Consider the following 12,796-nt stretch of genomic DNA (forward strand, 5'->3'; position numbering starts at 1 on the left):
ATAAATATCAAGTGCATCAAGGGGGTATTTCTATGTACATAATTCACCAAAACCCAAGGGAATTCCCATGTTCGCATTGAGTGGCTATATTACTGTGGTCCACCAAAACAATGAGAAACCAAATAGGGTTACTAGAACTCTGCAGTTATAGTATTTTGACTTCCATTTCACCTTTTTGTTTATACGCAACCTTCTGTTACAAATTGTGCCAAAAGGTTTCCACCGCAACTGTTTTTGCTGTAAGTCATAAAATTCAAACTTTCAAAATAATGGGCATCATTTACACTTTTTAAAAAGTCTTGTCACACAGAGGGTAGCACAATTTGCATAAAGCAGATTAAAAACTACTCATGCCTTTCCCACTGGATCAAAAAGTGGTCTAACTGCCTTAATTGAAGATGGATGAACGAAATTGGAAACAGAAAAGTTTCTATTTCCGAAAGCAATGAGGTGGCAAAAAGTTAATACTTGCGTAGGTCATTAAAGTTACTCAAGAAAGGAGGCCACAATTGCCTATATTCCTCACCAAAGGCTTGCTGATCACAGTTATAAATTTAAATTTGGGCTTCAGTGTTGGATATTTCCAACCCAAAATTATGTAGGCATTATGACAATATGGTTTCAGTGGAGATAAATTTTAAATGCACTACATATTCCATGACAAGCAGTGTGATTTAGAAGCAAGGTGAGGAAATTAAATTTTTTCCCAGTGTTTTGTGTATTTGACTGTCCCACCTAATGTTTGCAGATCTGCCAGAACCATCTATTTGAGAGAGGATTTTAAAAGATGACATGAGACATTTTCTGGTCAGCTGGCCAGACCTAAACAAAGGTGCCTGGAAGTTGGAGATGGTGCACAAAAGCAACCGTGTGTTAAAATGCATTTTTAAAAACAGAATTTTCAAATCAGCCAAGACAATTTGCATAATTCCTCATGGTTATGTCATAAGGTAGAGAAATATTGCAGCAGTCAGCATCGAAGTTTGCCAGGTTATTAAAGACACAAATTATGGAGGTTGCTCACAAAAAAGTTATACTTACCATTATCATAAGCAAGTATTGTTGCAGTATATTTGCTGTCCTCAACAAACGGAGACTCTCTGTCCATTTCATTAACTAGTTTAATGATACCAGTATCTGACTCAATTTCAAACCATTTTGCTGGGTCACTTCCCATTCGATAACTGGAAAATAAAATTGGAAAAAAAGTTACCACGAATCCCTTTTAAAAATCAGAAAAAGGGGCAAAGCACAGTTTCCTGTTGAACTCTACATACATTCATTCCAATTCACCATAGTGGAGCAGTCAAATACTTCAGTATGGAATTACAATCATGCAGCAAGGTACAAAACTGGGTAATCATGTCTAAAAATGTACTTTTGGGACAACTTAATTAAGCGTAGGTTTTTCTTTTAAAGCAAGCAATCAGATAACAATGGTTAGATTAAGATTAGGGCACTAAAGGTTGTTTAGTACCAAGAAATAAAAGCCAAGTTTGGGATTTAAAATCCCACCACAATTCAGTGATGTTTGCAAAGTAAGGAGGTGGGACTCTAAAAGGGGCAAGGAATTCCATAGTATTCAGGTTAAGAAAATAGGGGGAAAAAAATGTACAGAAAAAGAAACTGCTATTAGTCATCTTCAACCCACCGAAGCTTTGAGATACCTACAGTTTTGTCTGTACTTTATTTCCCCCCCTTTTCATAATTAAAGATTATACAATAAAAAAGTAACAATACACAGGTGGATAGAAATAATACAATAGAAGAACGATGCCAGAGTATACAGAGATCTTAATCTCCAATCAGCATGTATAAAGGTGCATCCAGACTTGATGGCTCAAGCCTTTCAAAAATGTTTGTACCACAGAGGATTTGTTGTGTGAAAACGCTCCAGCTGACAGGCCACATGGAAGCAAATCTGATTTGATGATCATCCATATCAAAAAGCTGACCATGACATGAACTGCCAGTTCCTTAGACACATTCTTGCTGATCTTGCACTGGCCTCTCCAGTCATGACAAATATGGAAGATGAAGTCGCTTATAGATTAAGCATAAGGACTCAATCATTGGCTAAAGCTGCATTGTAATTTAATTGAATTAAACTTCATGCAACACCAAGCAGAAGTAAAATACAAAAGCCTGAATTTTGTGCTCAGCAGCAAAAGACACCATAGTGGGGCTGAGCAAAAGTGCAAGCCAGATTGCAACATTTTAAAGACATAAAAATGGAGATCAAATTGTCAATTTAATTATTTTTATCCCTGTACAAAAATTGGCACATGCATATAGGATTAAGGGAGGACTAAGAGAAAATAAAATAAATTTTAAAATCGTGAACGCTTGTGAAAGATCGATCAGTGGTTGCGAAGCGACCAAATCCTAGTCAATTCAAGACACTTTTGTAATAAGTGAATGAAATATAAATGTTTCCAAAAACAGGTAGCAAGCAACCACGCGAAGGACATGGATAACTCAACGTTGACTAATTACGTTGTTCCATGGGCTGCTAGAACCTTTCTGCATTAGTAATTGTAATTAACAAGTACAAGACATTTTACCAGACATCTGCAAATAGAAAGTTATCACTACATGAAAAAATGTCCTAAAAATCCATTTCATACCGAACTATTTGGTCTTGAGCATTGTCAGGATCCTTTGCGGAGCACGAGGTTACTGTACTTCCTATTGGTAGATTCTCAGGCTTTGTGTCTCTCTTAGTTTCTGGATCAAATATTGGTGCTTCATTTACATCTAGTACATTGATGATGACTGTAGCAGAGGAAAGTGGCATGGTTGAGGTCAAAGGTATTTGATTCTTCACTTCAACAATTACCCGATGCAATTTGCTCCTCTCATAATCCAAGGGCTGGATAGAGAAAAAGGTTGAATTAATGCATGCATGCAATACTAAAGAAGCATTATTCCAATGTAAAAGCAGAAAATTAACAGAACGGCACAGCTCTATTTTCAACAGGTTTGGGTGGGTGAGACACTTTCCCCAAAAGATGTCAGACTCATATCACCACCAAACGCCAGTGCATAACTTTCAGAGTTTTGCAGACCTTGTTAAAAACAAAAGCAGGACCAATTCCCCTAATTTGTATTAGTATGTGATAAAGATGCAGCCTGGTGTTGGTTGCTGGTCTGCACTTTGTCACTTTGTAACTGGCTGGGATCGTTATGAGGATAGGACCTTGCCCCTCCTCAGTTTTTATGACATCTGATGAAATTGTGATTTTCTATGTCAACTTGTGTAACATATGTAGAGCCAGGATTGTAATGAGACAATATTTACAACAATTAACTATCAAAACTTAATCTGACACTTCTGTTGACTATCAGACCAGCCTGCTGGCTGCTCACCATCAGATTGAAATATACAGAAAACAAAATGGAGGCCTCATATGCAAAGCATTAAATGTCATCTAACAGTCTTAATAGTACAGACAAAATACAATCTCATCCATTTTCACCTTTGAAGAATAGATGCAAGGATGCATGCTAGTATCTTAATGCATAAAATTAAATACTCTGGAGGATGTATAATGTGACTGGATCTGTCATTATGGCCCAATTATATAGCCTCACTCTACAATGTGCTTCAAACATGGATAAATGTGTATGATGAGTTAGAGACGCATGATGGTTTGGTGTGGCACAAGAGGATTCTAATAATGCCACGTATAACAAACAGTTGGTCATATACAACACAATGTTGCCCATTGCCCCAAAGAATCTGACCATTCTTTGTCACAAAGAAACTGGAATGCTCGTGGTTTTATCTGGGATGGGTAAAAGAAAACATATCATTTTTTGATGAACCCATGCATTCATAGGATGATTTCAAACTGATCCTTTGTCCTGCTGTCTGCATGCATATTGATCATGGTCTTTTGCAATTTTCTCCCCAAGAATGCATCTTGTGTATGTGGTTGGGGTATCAAAAGTGTGATGACGGAAGGACTTAGTGGATTACTTGCACTTGTTAGTTTAAATGTCCTCTTGTTGAGAAAATTCAAAGTTTTTTGGCCAGGTGTTTCACAAAGTATGCATGTGCAGAACATTCCGCAGCCTTCTGAAAAGCATTACCTAAAATCAGCCAGTTTGAATTAATTTCCAAAATGTAGAATACTTTTAATTGCCTGCAAACTAACTGTGTGGTGTTGACAAACAAAATGGAAAGCTCTACCTTAACTAACTTAAGGACTCCATTATTGTGCAAATCAGTCTCCATCGCAAACTGCTGTCTCTCATTTCCAAAAACGATGCTGTAGTTTGCTTTCCAGCCAAGTGAATTATACTCATCTTTGTCAGTTATTGAGAGAGTTGTTACGTCATAGTCATTTTCATTTTCACGAACATCTACAACAACCTGCAAGTCAGAAAGATAGAAGTCATGGGGGAGAAGCAGCTTAGCAAAAAAAAAGATCAAGTTCAACAGAGTTTCCTGGGATAATTACTCCCTCCTTACAACCGTTAGCAATTCCTACTTCAGATTCAAAATCCAGCTTTACTCCTAAAGGAAAATGAAATACTGGAGAATTCTTCCCAGGGATTCAACCTTCAACATTTTGTTCAAATGACTGTTCATCATGTGGGAGCCTATTGTCCCTTGAGCAGTACTGCAGGCAATTCTACCTTGATCTCAATCATTAGCAGCAAAGAGTACAGGATTATGATCTGGGACATCTTGATTAGAACCCAAAATTCACAGGCAACAGACAAATCCACCCATCACAACATTCAGGCAAACAGCTCGGACCCATTACATAAAACAAATACCTCTTTAGTCTCAAATTGTGGAGCATTATCATTTGTGTCCGTAACAGTGATTATTGCGTTAGCGTCAGTAAACATGCCGGCCCCTTCCAGATCAGCTGCTCGAATTATAAGTGTATATTTATTCACCAACTGACAGGAGAGAAATAAAAGAACAAAAAACAAATTTGTAAGTACGTAATACACTCAGTCAAAAGTCATCCTCAAAGTAATCTCAGCTCTTAATGCCTGTATTTCCAGCTACTGGCAGTTTGACAAACAATGGTTAAAAATGACATTGGAATGGGTAGAGGTTGCTTCATATGTGCACTCTTGGATGTGTATGTGCATACTTTGACAATCACATCAGACACCATCTTGTTAAAAGGACAAACAAAGGCATTTTTACCCACATTTGAAGCAGCTGTTAATCCATTTCAAAATAAAAACAGAGCAAACATTTCCAGTCCTTGTTGCAACTTTGGCGTGCCTGTAGTAGTTAGCTTGAGTGCTGGCTGAGTCTGGGTAAACCAATGACACGAAAAATAACCTAATTACTTGCTATAAACATCAATTCCAAGATCTTTTTCCTGGCTCAGTTTGATAGGTCCCACATCAACTACTCTACTCATTTCAGCCCGAACAAGTCAAATCTTCATCATGCTCTGCACCTCTCACCTGACTCGACAGTACTCCTGACCACAACCCCTAAATAAACCAGAGCTCCACATTCTTCCTACTGGATCCTCCAAACCCCAATCACACTGATTGCTCTAATATCCCCATTATCAAGCATTTAGATCCACGTTTAGCATCTAAACTCTGACGCATGACTTCTTTGAGGGGCCATGAATCAGGAATTCTGGTGAAACCGGTCAGGCTCTGCAGGAACTGCAGCTGGCTAGGAGTTGCCTAGCTCGTAATGAAACTGGCTTGGCGCTGTCTCACTATTCACACCCTATTCTGCACCAACTGAAATTAAGGGTATCAGGAAAAGGGGTGGGAATTCTTGAAGTAAGTCCCAGCTATTCAAACCTTCTTCCCCTGCCAAATGGTTTCTGTCAAACAAGATTGGAGGTAGGAAAGTGTGGGCTCCAGTCCTTAGGATAGTCATTTTTAGAAAATTATTGGTCTTATTTCCAGATTTTGATATTTAGCTAAGTTTTCCTTTGTACATTCATGCCACCCAATTTAGAACATGTCCAATGGACTAGTGATCATTGCAAAGCAATTATAGAGTCAGAGATGCACAGCACGAAACCAGACCCTTCGGTACAATGTGTCAATGCCGACCAGATAGCCTAAACTAATTTAGTCCCATTTACCAGCACTTGGCCTATATCCCTCTAAACCCTTCCTATTCATGTACCCTTCCAGATGCCTTTTAAATGCTGCAATTGTATTAGCCTCCACCACTTCCTCTGACAGCTCATTCCATACATGTACTACCCTCTCTGTGAAAATGTTGCCCCTTAGGTCCCTTTTAAATCTTTCCCCTCTCACTCTAAACCCTATGCCCTCTAGTTCTGGACTCCCCCACCCTGGGGAAAGGATCTTGTGTACTTACTCTATCCATGCTTTTATGATTTTATAAATCTTTAAGGTTAACCCTCAGCCTTCAACACTCCAGGGAAAACAGCCCCTGCCTATTCAGCCTCTAATCCTGGCAAACATCCTTGTAAATCTTTTGCGAACCCTTTCAAGTTTCACAACATCCTTCATATAGGAGGAAGACCAGAATTGCACACAATATTCCAAAAGTGGCCGAACCAACATTCTGGACAGCCAGAACATAACCTCCCAATCCTGATACTCAATGCTCTCAGCAATAAATGAAAGCATATTAAAAGCCTTCTTCACTATCCTGTCTACCTGTGACTCCACTTTCAAGGAGCTATGAACCTGTACTCCAAAGTCGCTTTGTTCAGCAACACTCCCTAGGACCTTACTATTAAGTGTATAAGTCCTGCTAAGATTGGTGTCTCCAAAATGCAACACCTCACATTTATTTAAATTAAACTCCATTCCTCATCCCATTGGCCCACCTGATCAAGATCCTATTGTACTCTAAGCTTCTTTTCTGTCCACTACATCTTCAATTTTGGTCAAGAGTGTGGTGCTGGAAAAGCACAGCAACTCAGGCAGTATCCGAGGAAGTGTAGAATCAATGTTTCGGGCAAAAGGCCTTCCTGCATCGCCAGCCCTCATTTTCTCCTCCAATTGTGGTGTCATCTGAAAACTTACTAAGTCTACCCCTATGTTCATATCCAAATTATTAATATAAATGATGAAAAGCAGTGGACCCAGCACTGATCCTTGAGGCACGCCACTGGTTAAAGGCATCCAGTCTGAAAGACAACCCTCCACCGCCCTCTGTCTTCTACCTTTAAGCCAGTTCTGTATCCTAGTGTTTAGTTCTCCCTATACTCTATGTGATCTAACCTTGCTAACCAGTCCACCATGAAAAACCTTGCCAAACAACTTGCTGAAGTCCATATAGATTACATCCACTGCTCTGTCCTCAATCCTTTGTTACTTCAAAAAACTCAAATATAGTTAGAAGGGACCCCAAAAAAAAGTTTCTTCAAAACAAAAAAAAGGGGCATGATGCAATTTCCACCATGCTCCCAACCTCCTATGCTATAGTATTAGACCACATCAAGTGAGGGATCATTACATCTCAACAAGATGCTTAACATTTTAGTGATCAGCTCTTCATCACTGCATAATAGGCTTATTTATCTATGATCACTCACCTCTCTGTCAAGTCCACTACTTTGCACAGATATTAATCCTGTTTCTGAACTAATTGTAAACATTTGCGAGCTGGGCAACTCCGGTGTTTGAGACACAATAGAGTACCTAATTATTCCATTCGCAGTATCTGGTTGGTCTTTGTCTGTAGCTGTTACATTCATGAAGGAGGTACCTACCAAAACAAATGTTAACTTACATCAGTTACATAAAACCTGACATATTGATCATTGCCAAATAGTGATTCGCTGCTCTTCTCGAAACATCTCACAGCACTATTTCCAAGTCCATCTGATAAGGTGAATGCAACTTTGTTTAAAGCTTTCATTCAATTAGGCAACTCTCCCTCTGAGTCACTAAAGTTTCAGTCTACTTTGAGCTCAAGTAGGGGCCATGAAAAATATACATACAGAAGGCAAAAAGCTTCAGAATAAATAGGTAATTAAATTTTCATACAACAGCTCTGAAAAAGCAACATATATCGTAGCTACAAGGAAACAAATCAAAATCTGAAAGTTTAAAATAAGAGTGATGGCAAACTCTTCACTCAGGCAAAATTTCAATGAGATTTTTGTCTACAATCTTCATTCAAACTATATTTCAATTATATAAAAATGTTGGAATTCTAAGAAACATAGGCTAAAATGCATCAGTTAATATAGTTTAGACTGAGGTATCAGTATAAAATAATATGCCAGCTGGTGTTTTCCAAAATAAGAAAACTGAAATTGCCCATTTACCTGGTGTCGCTCCTTCTGCGATATATCCATAGAATGTTGAAGTAGTAAATTCGGGCCTGTTATCATTCTGGTCAATTACCTTGATCTTTATGTCTACAGGTTGTTCAACAATTACTCCTTGCAAATCTTTTGCAATAGCTGTCAGCTATACACAAGGGATAGAAATAAAACTATTAGAATAACTGGAAAAAAAAATTGCAAAACAACTTCAACACCAAAAATGCCATGAAAAATCTGTAGAGCATATGGTTTTGTCAGCTGACTCGCATTTTCCAACAAATGGTGAACTCAGAGTGCCACTATGATTCATAACAGAAGACTGCAAGGTGACAAGGAAGCAGCATAAAAGTGATGGCATGCTTAGGTTGGACGGGAGGTGTTGGAGGTGGGACAGGTGGGTTGTGTCTGACAACAGGACTGTGCTGGGGATGAAAGGGGAGGTGATCATGTGGGTGGGGATATTGTTTGGGGTGGAGGTCATTTGATTTGTTCCTCAAAATCTACATCACCATTTTTCAAAGACGCCAACTTTTTCTGAGTAGTTATTTCCTTCACTAATATAGACCTCCAATTTAAAACTGATTTTTAAAAATGGTTCCAGGAGTTGCTGAGTGGAATCTTCAATTTCCCAAGAAATTCCTTCAATCTACAAGGATAGAGAATCCGCAGGGTCCCCGTGCGCAACTCCCAGTGTGCTTCAGAAATGATTATCTGACCATCAGAACATCTAGGCCTTGTAGATTGTGTCTTGGGGGTTAGTAAATCTGTACACTCCCCTGCCTGAGATTGTTTCATTGCACTTAAAAAAAAAACTAATAGATATTTTGATCATCAAGTATTTGTGAACAATGAGAAGATATTCTTCTTAGACCAAAGTGGATGATATTGGGGGAACAAAATTGCAAGAAACTTGAAAAGCTTTGCTTCACAATTTACAGTATCAGTTACAGAATTTACTTATACTTAAATTTGTAAAGCAGCCACTCCTGTATCATTAGCATGAATTGGAGACGTCTGCAACAAATTAAAGCTTCATTCCAATACAATACGGCTCACACATTGTTCAATTATTTAAATGTAAATAAAACTGCTACAAGATAAAAACAAGCAAGTTCAGTCTTTTCAAGAAATTTAGAAAAGGAAAAAAAATGCTTAAAAACACTCACCAGGTGAGAGTCCAACAGGTTTATTTGAAGCACTAGTTTTCAGAGTTCCTTAACCACCTGATGAAGGAGCAGCGCTCCAAAAGCTAGCGCTTCCAAATAAACCTGTAGGAGTATAACTTTGTGCTTTAACTTTCTTAAAGGGATCCTACATTACTAGAAAAGGGTTAAGTGATAATCAAGTGTGCTTAAATATAATACACATTGTTCTTAACTAAATATTCAATATCCTGTGGCATCATAAGACTAATAGTCACCCATGACTCTATCACTCACTGAGAATCATTTTGTCATCTGTTTTATTCCTTTTAAAAGGATTGTTCCTTCTCCAGGATGTAGGTTTGCTTACTGAGCTGGAAGGTTCATTTTCAGACATTTTGTCACCATACTAGGTAACACCTTCATTGAGCCTTTGAATGAAGCACTGGTGTTGTTGTCCACTTTCTAGTCATATGTTTGAGTTTCCTTGGATTGGTGATGTCATTTCCTGTGGTGACATCTTTTCCTATGGTGATGTCATTTTCTGTTTTTTTTTCCCCTCCAGGAGGTGGTAAATGGGATCCAAGTTAATGTGTTTGTTGATGGAAGTCTTGTGTCTCTGTTTGGCTTGTCCTAGGATGGAGGTGTTGTCCCAGTCAAAGAGGTGTCCTTCATCATCTGTATGTAAGGCTACTAGTGACAGTATCTCTCACTAGTAGCCTTACATATGGATGAGGTAGCACACCACTTTGACTGGGCCAACACATCCATCCTAGGACAAGCCAAACAGAGGCATGTTCGAGAATTCCAAGGAGCATGGCATTCCAACCGAACTCTATCAACACACACTAATTTGGATCCCATTTACAACCCCCAGTGGAAAACAGAAAGTGATGTCATGACTAAATGACATCAATCGAAAGAAACTCAAGCATATGACTAGAAAGTGGGCTACACCACCAGTGCTTCATTTGGAGGCTCACTGTTTGATGACAAAACATCAGAAAACGGACCTGCCAGCTCAGCGAACAAACCTACACCCAGAACCTCAACCTGAGCTACAAATCCGCTCAAAACTAGTTTCTTCTCTAGTGCATAAAAATCTGATATTATGTATATTCCCAAAGTCTCAAAGACAAAGAAATGTCTCAATTTAGCGTATGCACCTTTATCTGGAGCAGTCAGGCTTTGGTTTGAAGCTGGTTTTGTCAACCTTTGCTAGATTATAAATTGGAATGTATGCAGAAATACATTCCCAGTGATTGTGTTTAATGGTGCTGTTACACAGACTTTGAACTTCTCCCACAATTATAATATTCCAGTTAAATGGAGTAGCCCCAGCTTATGAAGCAAGACCAATATATTCAGCATACAGGACTGATTACTGGCTTAATGCAAAGCGATAACTGAAAGTAGCAAAGATAATTGCAATAAAGACAGCACAACCTCGAAAATTTGAATAAATGAAACTCACTTTGTATGAATCTTTTTGCTCTCTGTCTAGAGGTGAATGCACACTAATTGAACCATCATCACTCTTTATAGTAAACAAGCCCCGAGGTGGCTCATCAGCACCAGGTCCTTTGATAAAATACCGTAGAGCGATTTCTTTTTGCCGACTGGACTTTATCTGCAAAAAAAAAAATTCTGAGTATGTCATTTTGACAGCCCTTAGTCCCAAGTCACAATTTTACCAGGGCTAGTGGATTTGGCATTGAAATGATGAATAAGAGAAACTTTGGGCTTGAAAAATAATCTACTACATCAAGATTCATCCTTCCGATATTATTAATAGTGGAGGCGGCATTTGGTATGCTTTCCTTTATTGGTCAGAGTATTGAATACAGGAGTTGGGAGGTCATGTTGCAGCCGTACAGGACATTGGTTAGGCCACTGTTGGAATATTGCGTGCAATTCTGGTCTCCTTCCTATCGTAAAAGAACGTTGTGAAACTTGAAAGGGTTCAGAAAAGATTTACAACGATGTTGCCAGGGTTGGAGGATTTGAGCTATAGGGAGAGGCTGAACAGGGGTGATCTTATAGAGGTTTATAAAATAATGAGGGGCACGGATAGGACAAACAGACAAAGTCTCTTCACTGGGGTGGGGTAGTCCAGAGCTAGAGGGATAGGTTTAGGGTGAGAAGGGAAAGATATAAAAGACACCCAAAGAGCAACTTTTTCATGCAGAGGGTGGTACGTGTGTGGAATGAGCTGCCAAAGGAAGTGGGGGAGGCTGGTACAATTGCAACATTCAAAAAAGGCATCTGGATGGGTATATGAATAGGAAGGGTTTGGAGGGATATGGGCTGGGTGCTGGCAGGTGGGATTAGATTGGGTTGGGATAGCTGGTTGGCATGGACGCGTTGGACTGAAGGGTCTGTTTCCGTGCTGTATATCTATGACTATAAAGAAGTCATCAGTTGGTACAATGCTTAAATGGAAAAAGTCCAGCCACATTTTCTAGTAATTTGTTTTTGAAAAACTAAGAACAGCTTCAAAATATTGCTACCAATATTTGCATATTTTGTGAAGAAGTTTTTTTGGAAAAATTCCAAAACTATGATTGCAATGTGTGTAATCTACTTATAGAAATGAAGAAATAGCGACAAATCATTAGTGGAGGAAAGTAGCCACTTCGAGACGCATTGCAAAGATTAAACTTAAATTTGTCTGACAGTTTTGGAAAATATCAAACTACAAGCCTGTAGGTCTCCTCACTGCATGTAGACAGTAAAAGGTTTTAGTCAGGTGGTTATAAAAGTCTAAAACATGTAGTTCAAAAACATGTTGGAAATCCTGTTTTGATTTCATAGAAGACCAGCTGAGAAAAGCAATTAAAAACCAGAAATGCTTGCAAAATTTAATGGTCTGCAATGTTTCATTGACAGGTTCTTCCAACTGGTCAGAGTTGGTTGCTGGACAAGCCTTCAGTTTTGTTTTCGCTATCATAGTTTTCCTATTTTATTTGTATACCCTGCCTTTTCAGTTCAGAAAGGTTATTTGAAGTCTGAAATAACCAGAGAGATGGCAACGCATTGAACATGAAACAACTTTCACGGAGTTAAAGTTTAGAAAATAGCAGAGTAACATTTCTCTCTTCATTGCGTGCAGCCTGTTTTTACCTTAAATTTGCTTTGTATATCTGTGCATGCACCATCTTCAAGGGGTCAATCTGTGAATGATTGGTGCAGTTACTCTGTGTTGCTGCAGAAAATTGATATACAGGTATCCTCTGCATTCGAAAGTTCATTTTACAAAAGATCTACATCAGTACCTGTTTTTGCTAACTGAAGTTAGCAAAAGAAGATTTTACGAGAAAAGGTGAAGTTTTCCTCCATATAAATTAGTGCTTTTTTGCTTTGTGCCACTTCATAGTTTCATAGGAACGCTCTACT

General features: G+C 38.7%; 1 protein-coding gene across 2 annotated transcripts in view; it reads right to left on the reverse strand.

Annotated features, from left to right (window-relative positions):
* The window catches only part of cdh31 (cadherin 31), a 46,793-nt gene that overhangs the window by 14,869 nt on the left and 19,128 nt on the right, over positions 1-12,796 (reverse strand). For both annotated transcript variants that reach the window (XM_060838034.1, XM_060838033.1), the window contains exons 5-11: positions 10,875-11,030; positions 8,259-8,403; positions 7,521-7,693; positions 4,789-4,917; positions 4,196-4,378; positions 2,628-2,872; positions 1,042-1,184 (exon numbers count right to left, since the gene is read on the reverse strand). In XM_060838034.1, coding sequence (XP_060694017.1) covers positions 1,042-1,184; positions 2,628-2,872; positions 4,196-4,378; positions 4,789-4,917; positions 7,521-7,693; positions 8,259-8,403; positions 10,875-11,030 — 1,174 coding nt within the window. The remainder of the gene's footprint in view (positions 1-1,041; positions 1,185-2,627; positions 2,873-4,195; positions 4,379-4,788; positions 4,918-7,520; positions 7,694-8,258; positions 8,404-10,874; positions 11,031-12,796) is intronic.

The sequence above is a fragment of the Hemiscyllium ocellatum genome, chromosome 17 (genome assembly GCF_020745735.1).
Source record: "Hemiscyllium ocellatum isolate sHemOce1 chromosome 17, sHemOce1.pat.X.cur, whole genome shotgun sequence".
Lineage (NCBI taxonomy): Eukaryota > Metazoa > Chordata > Chondrichthyes > Orectolobiformes > Hemiscylliidae > Hemiscyllium > Hemiscyllium ocellatum.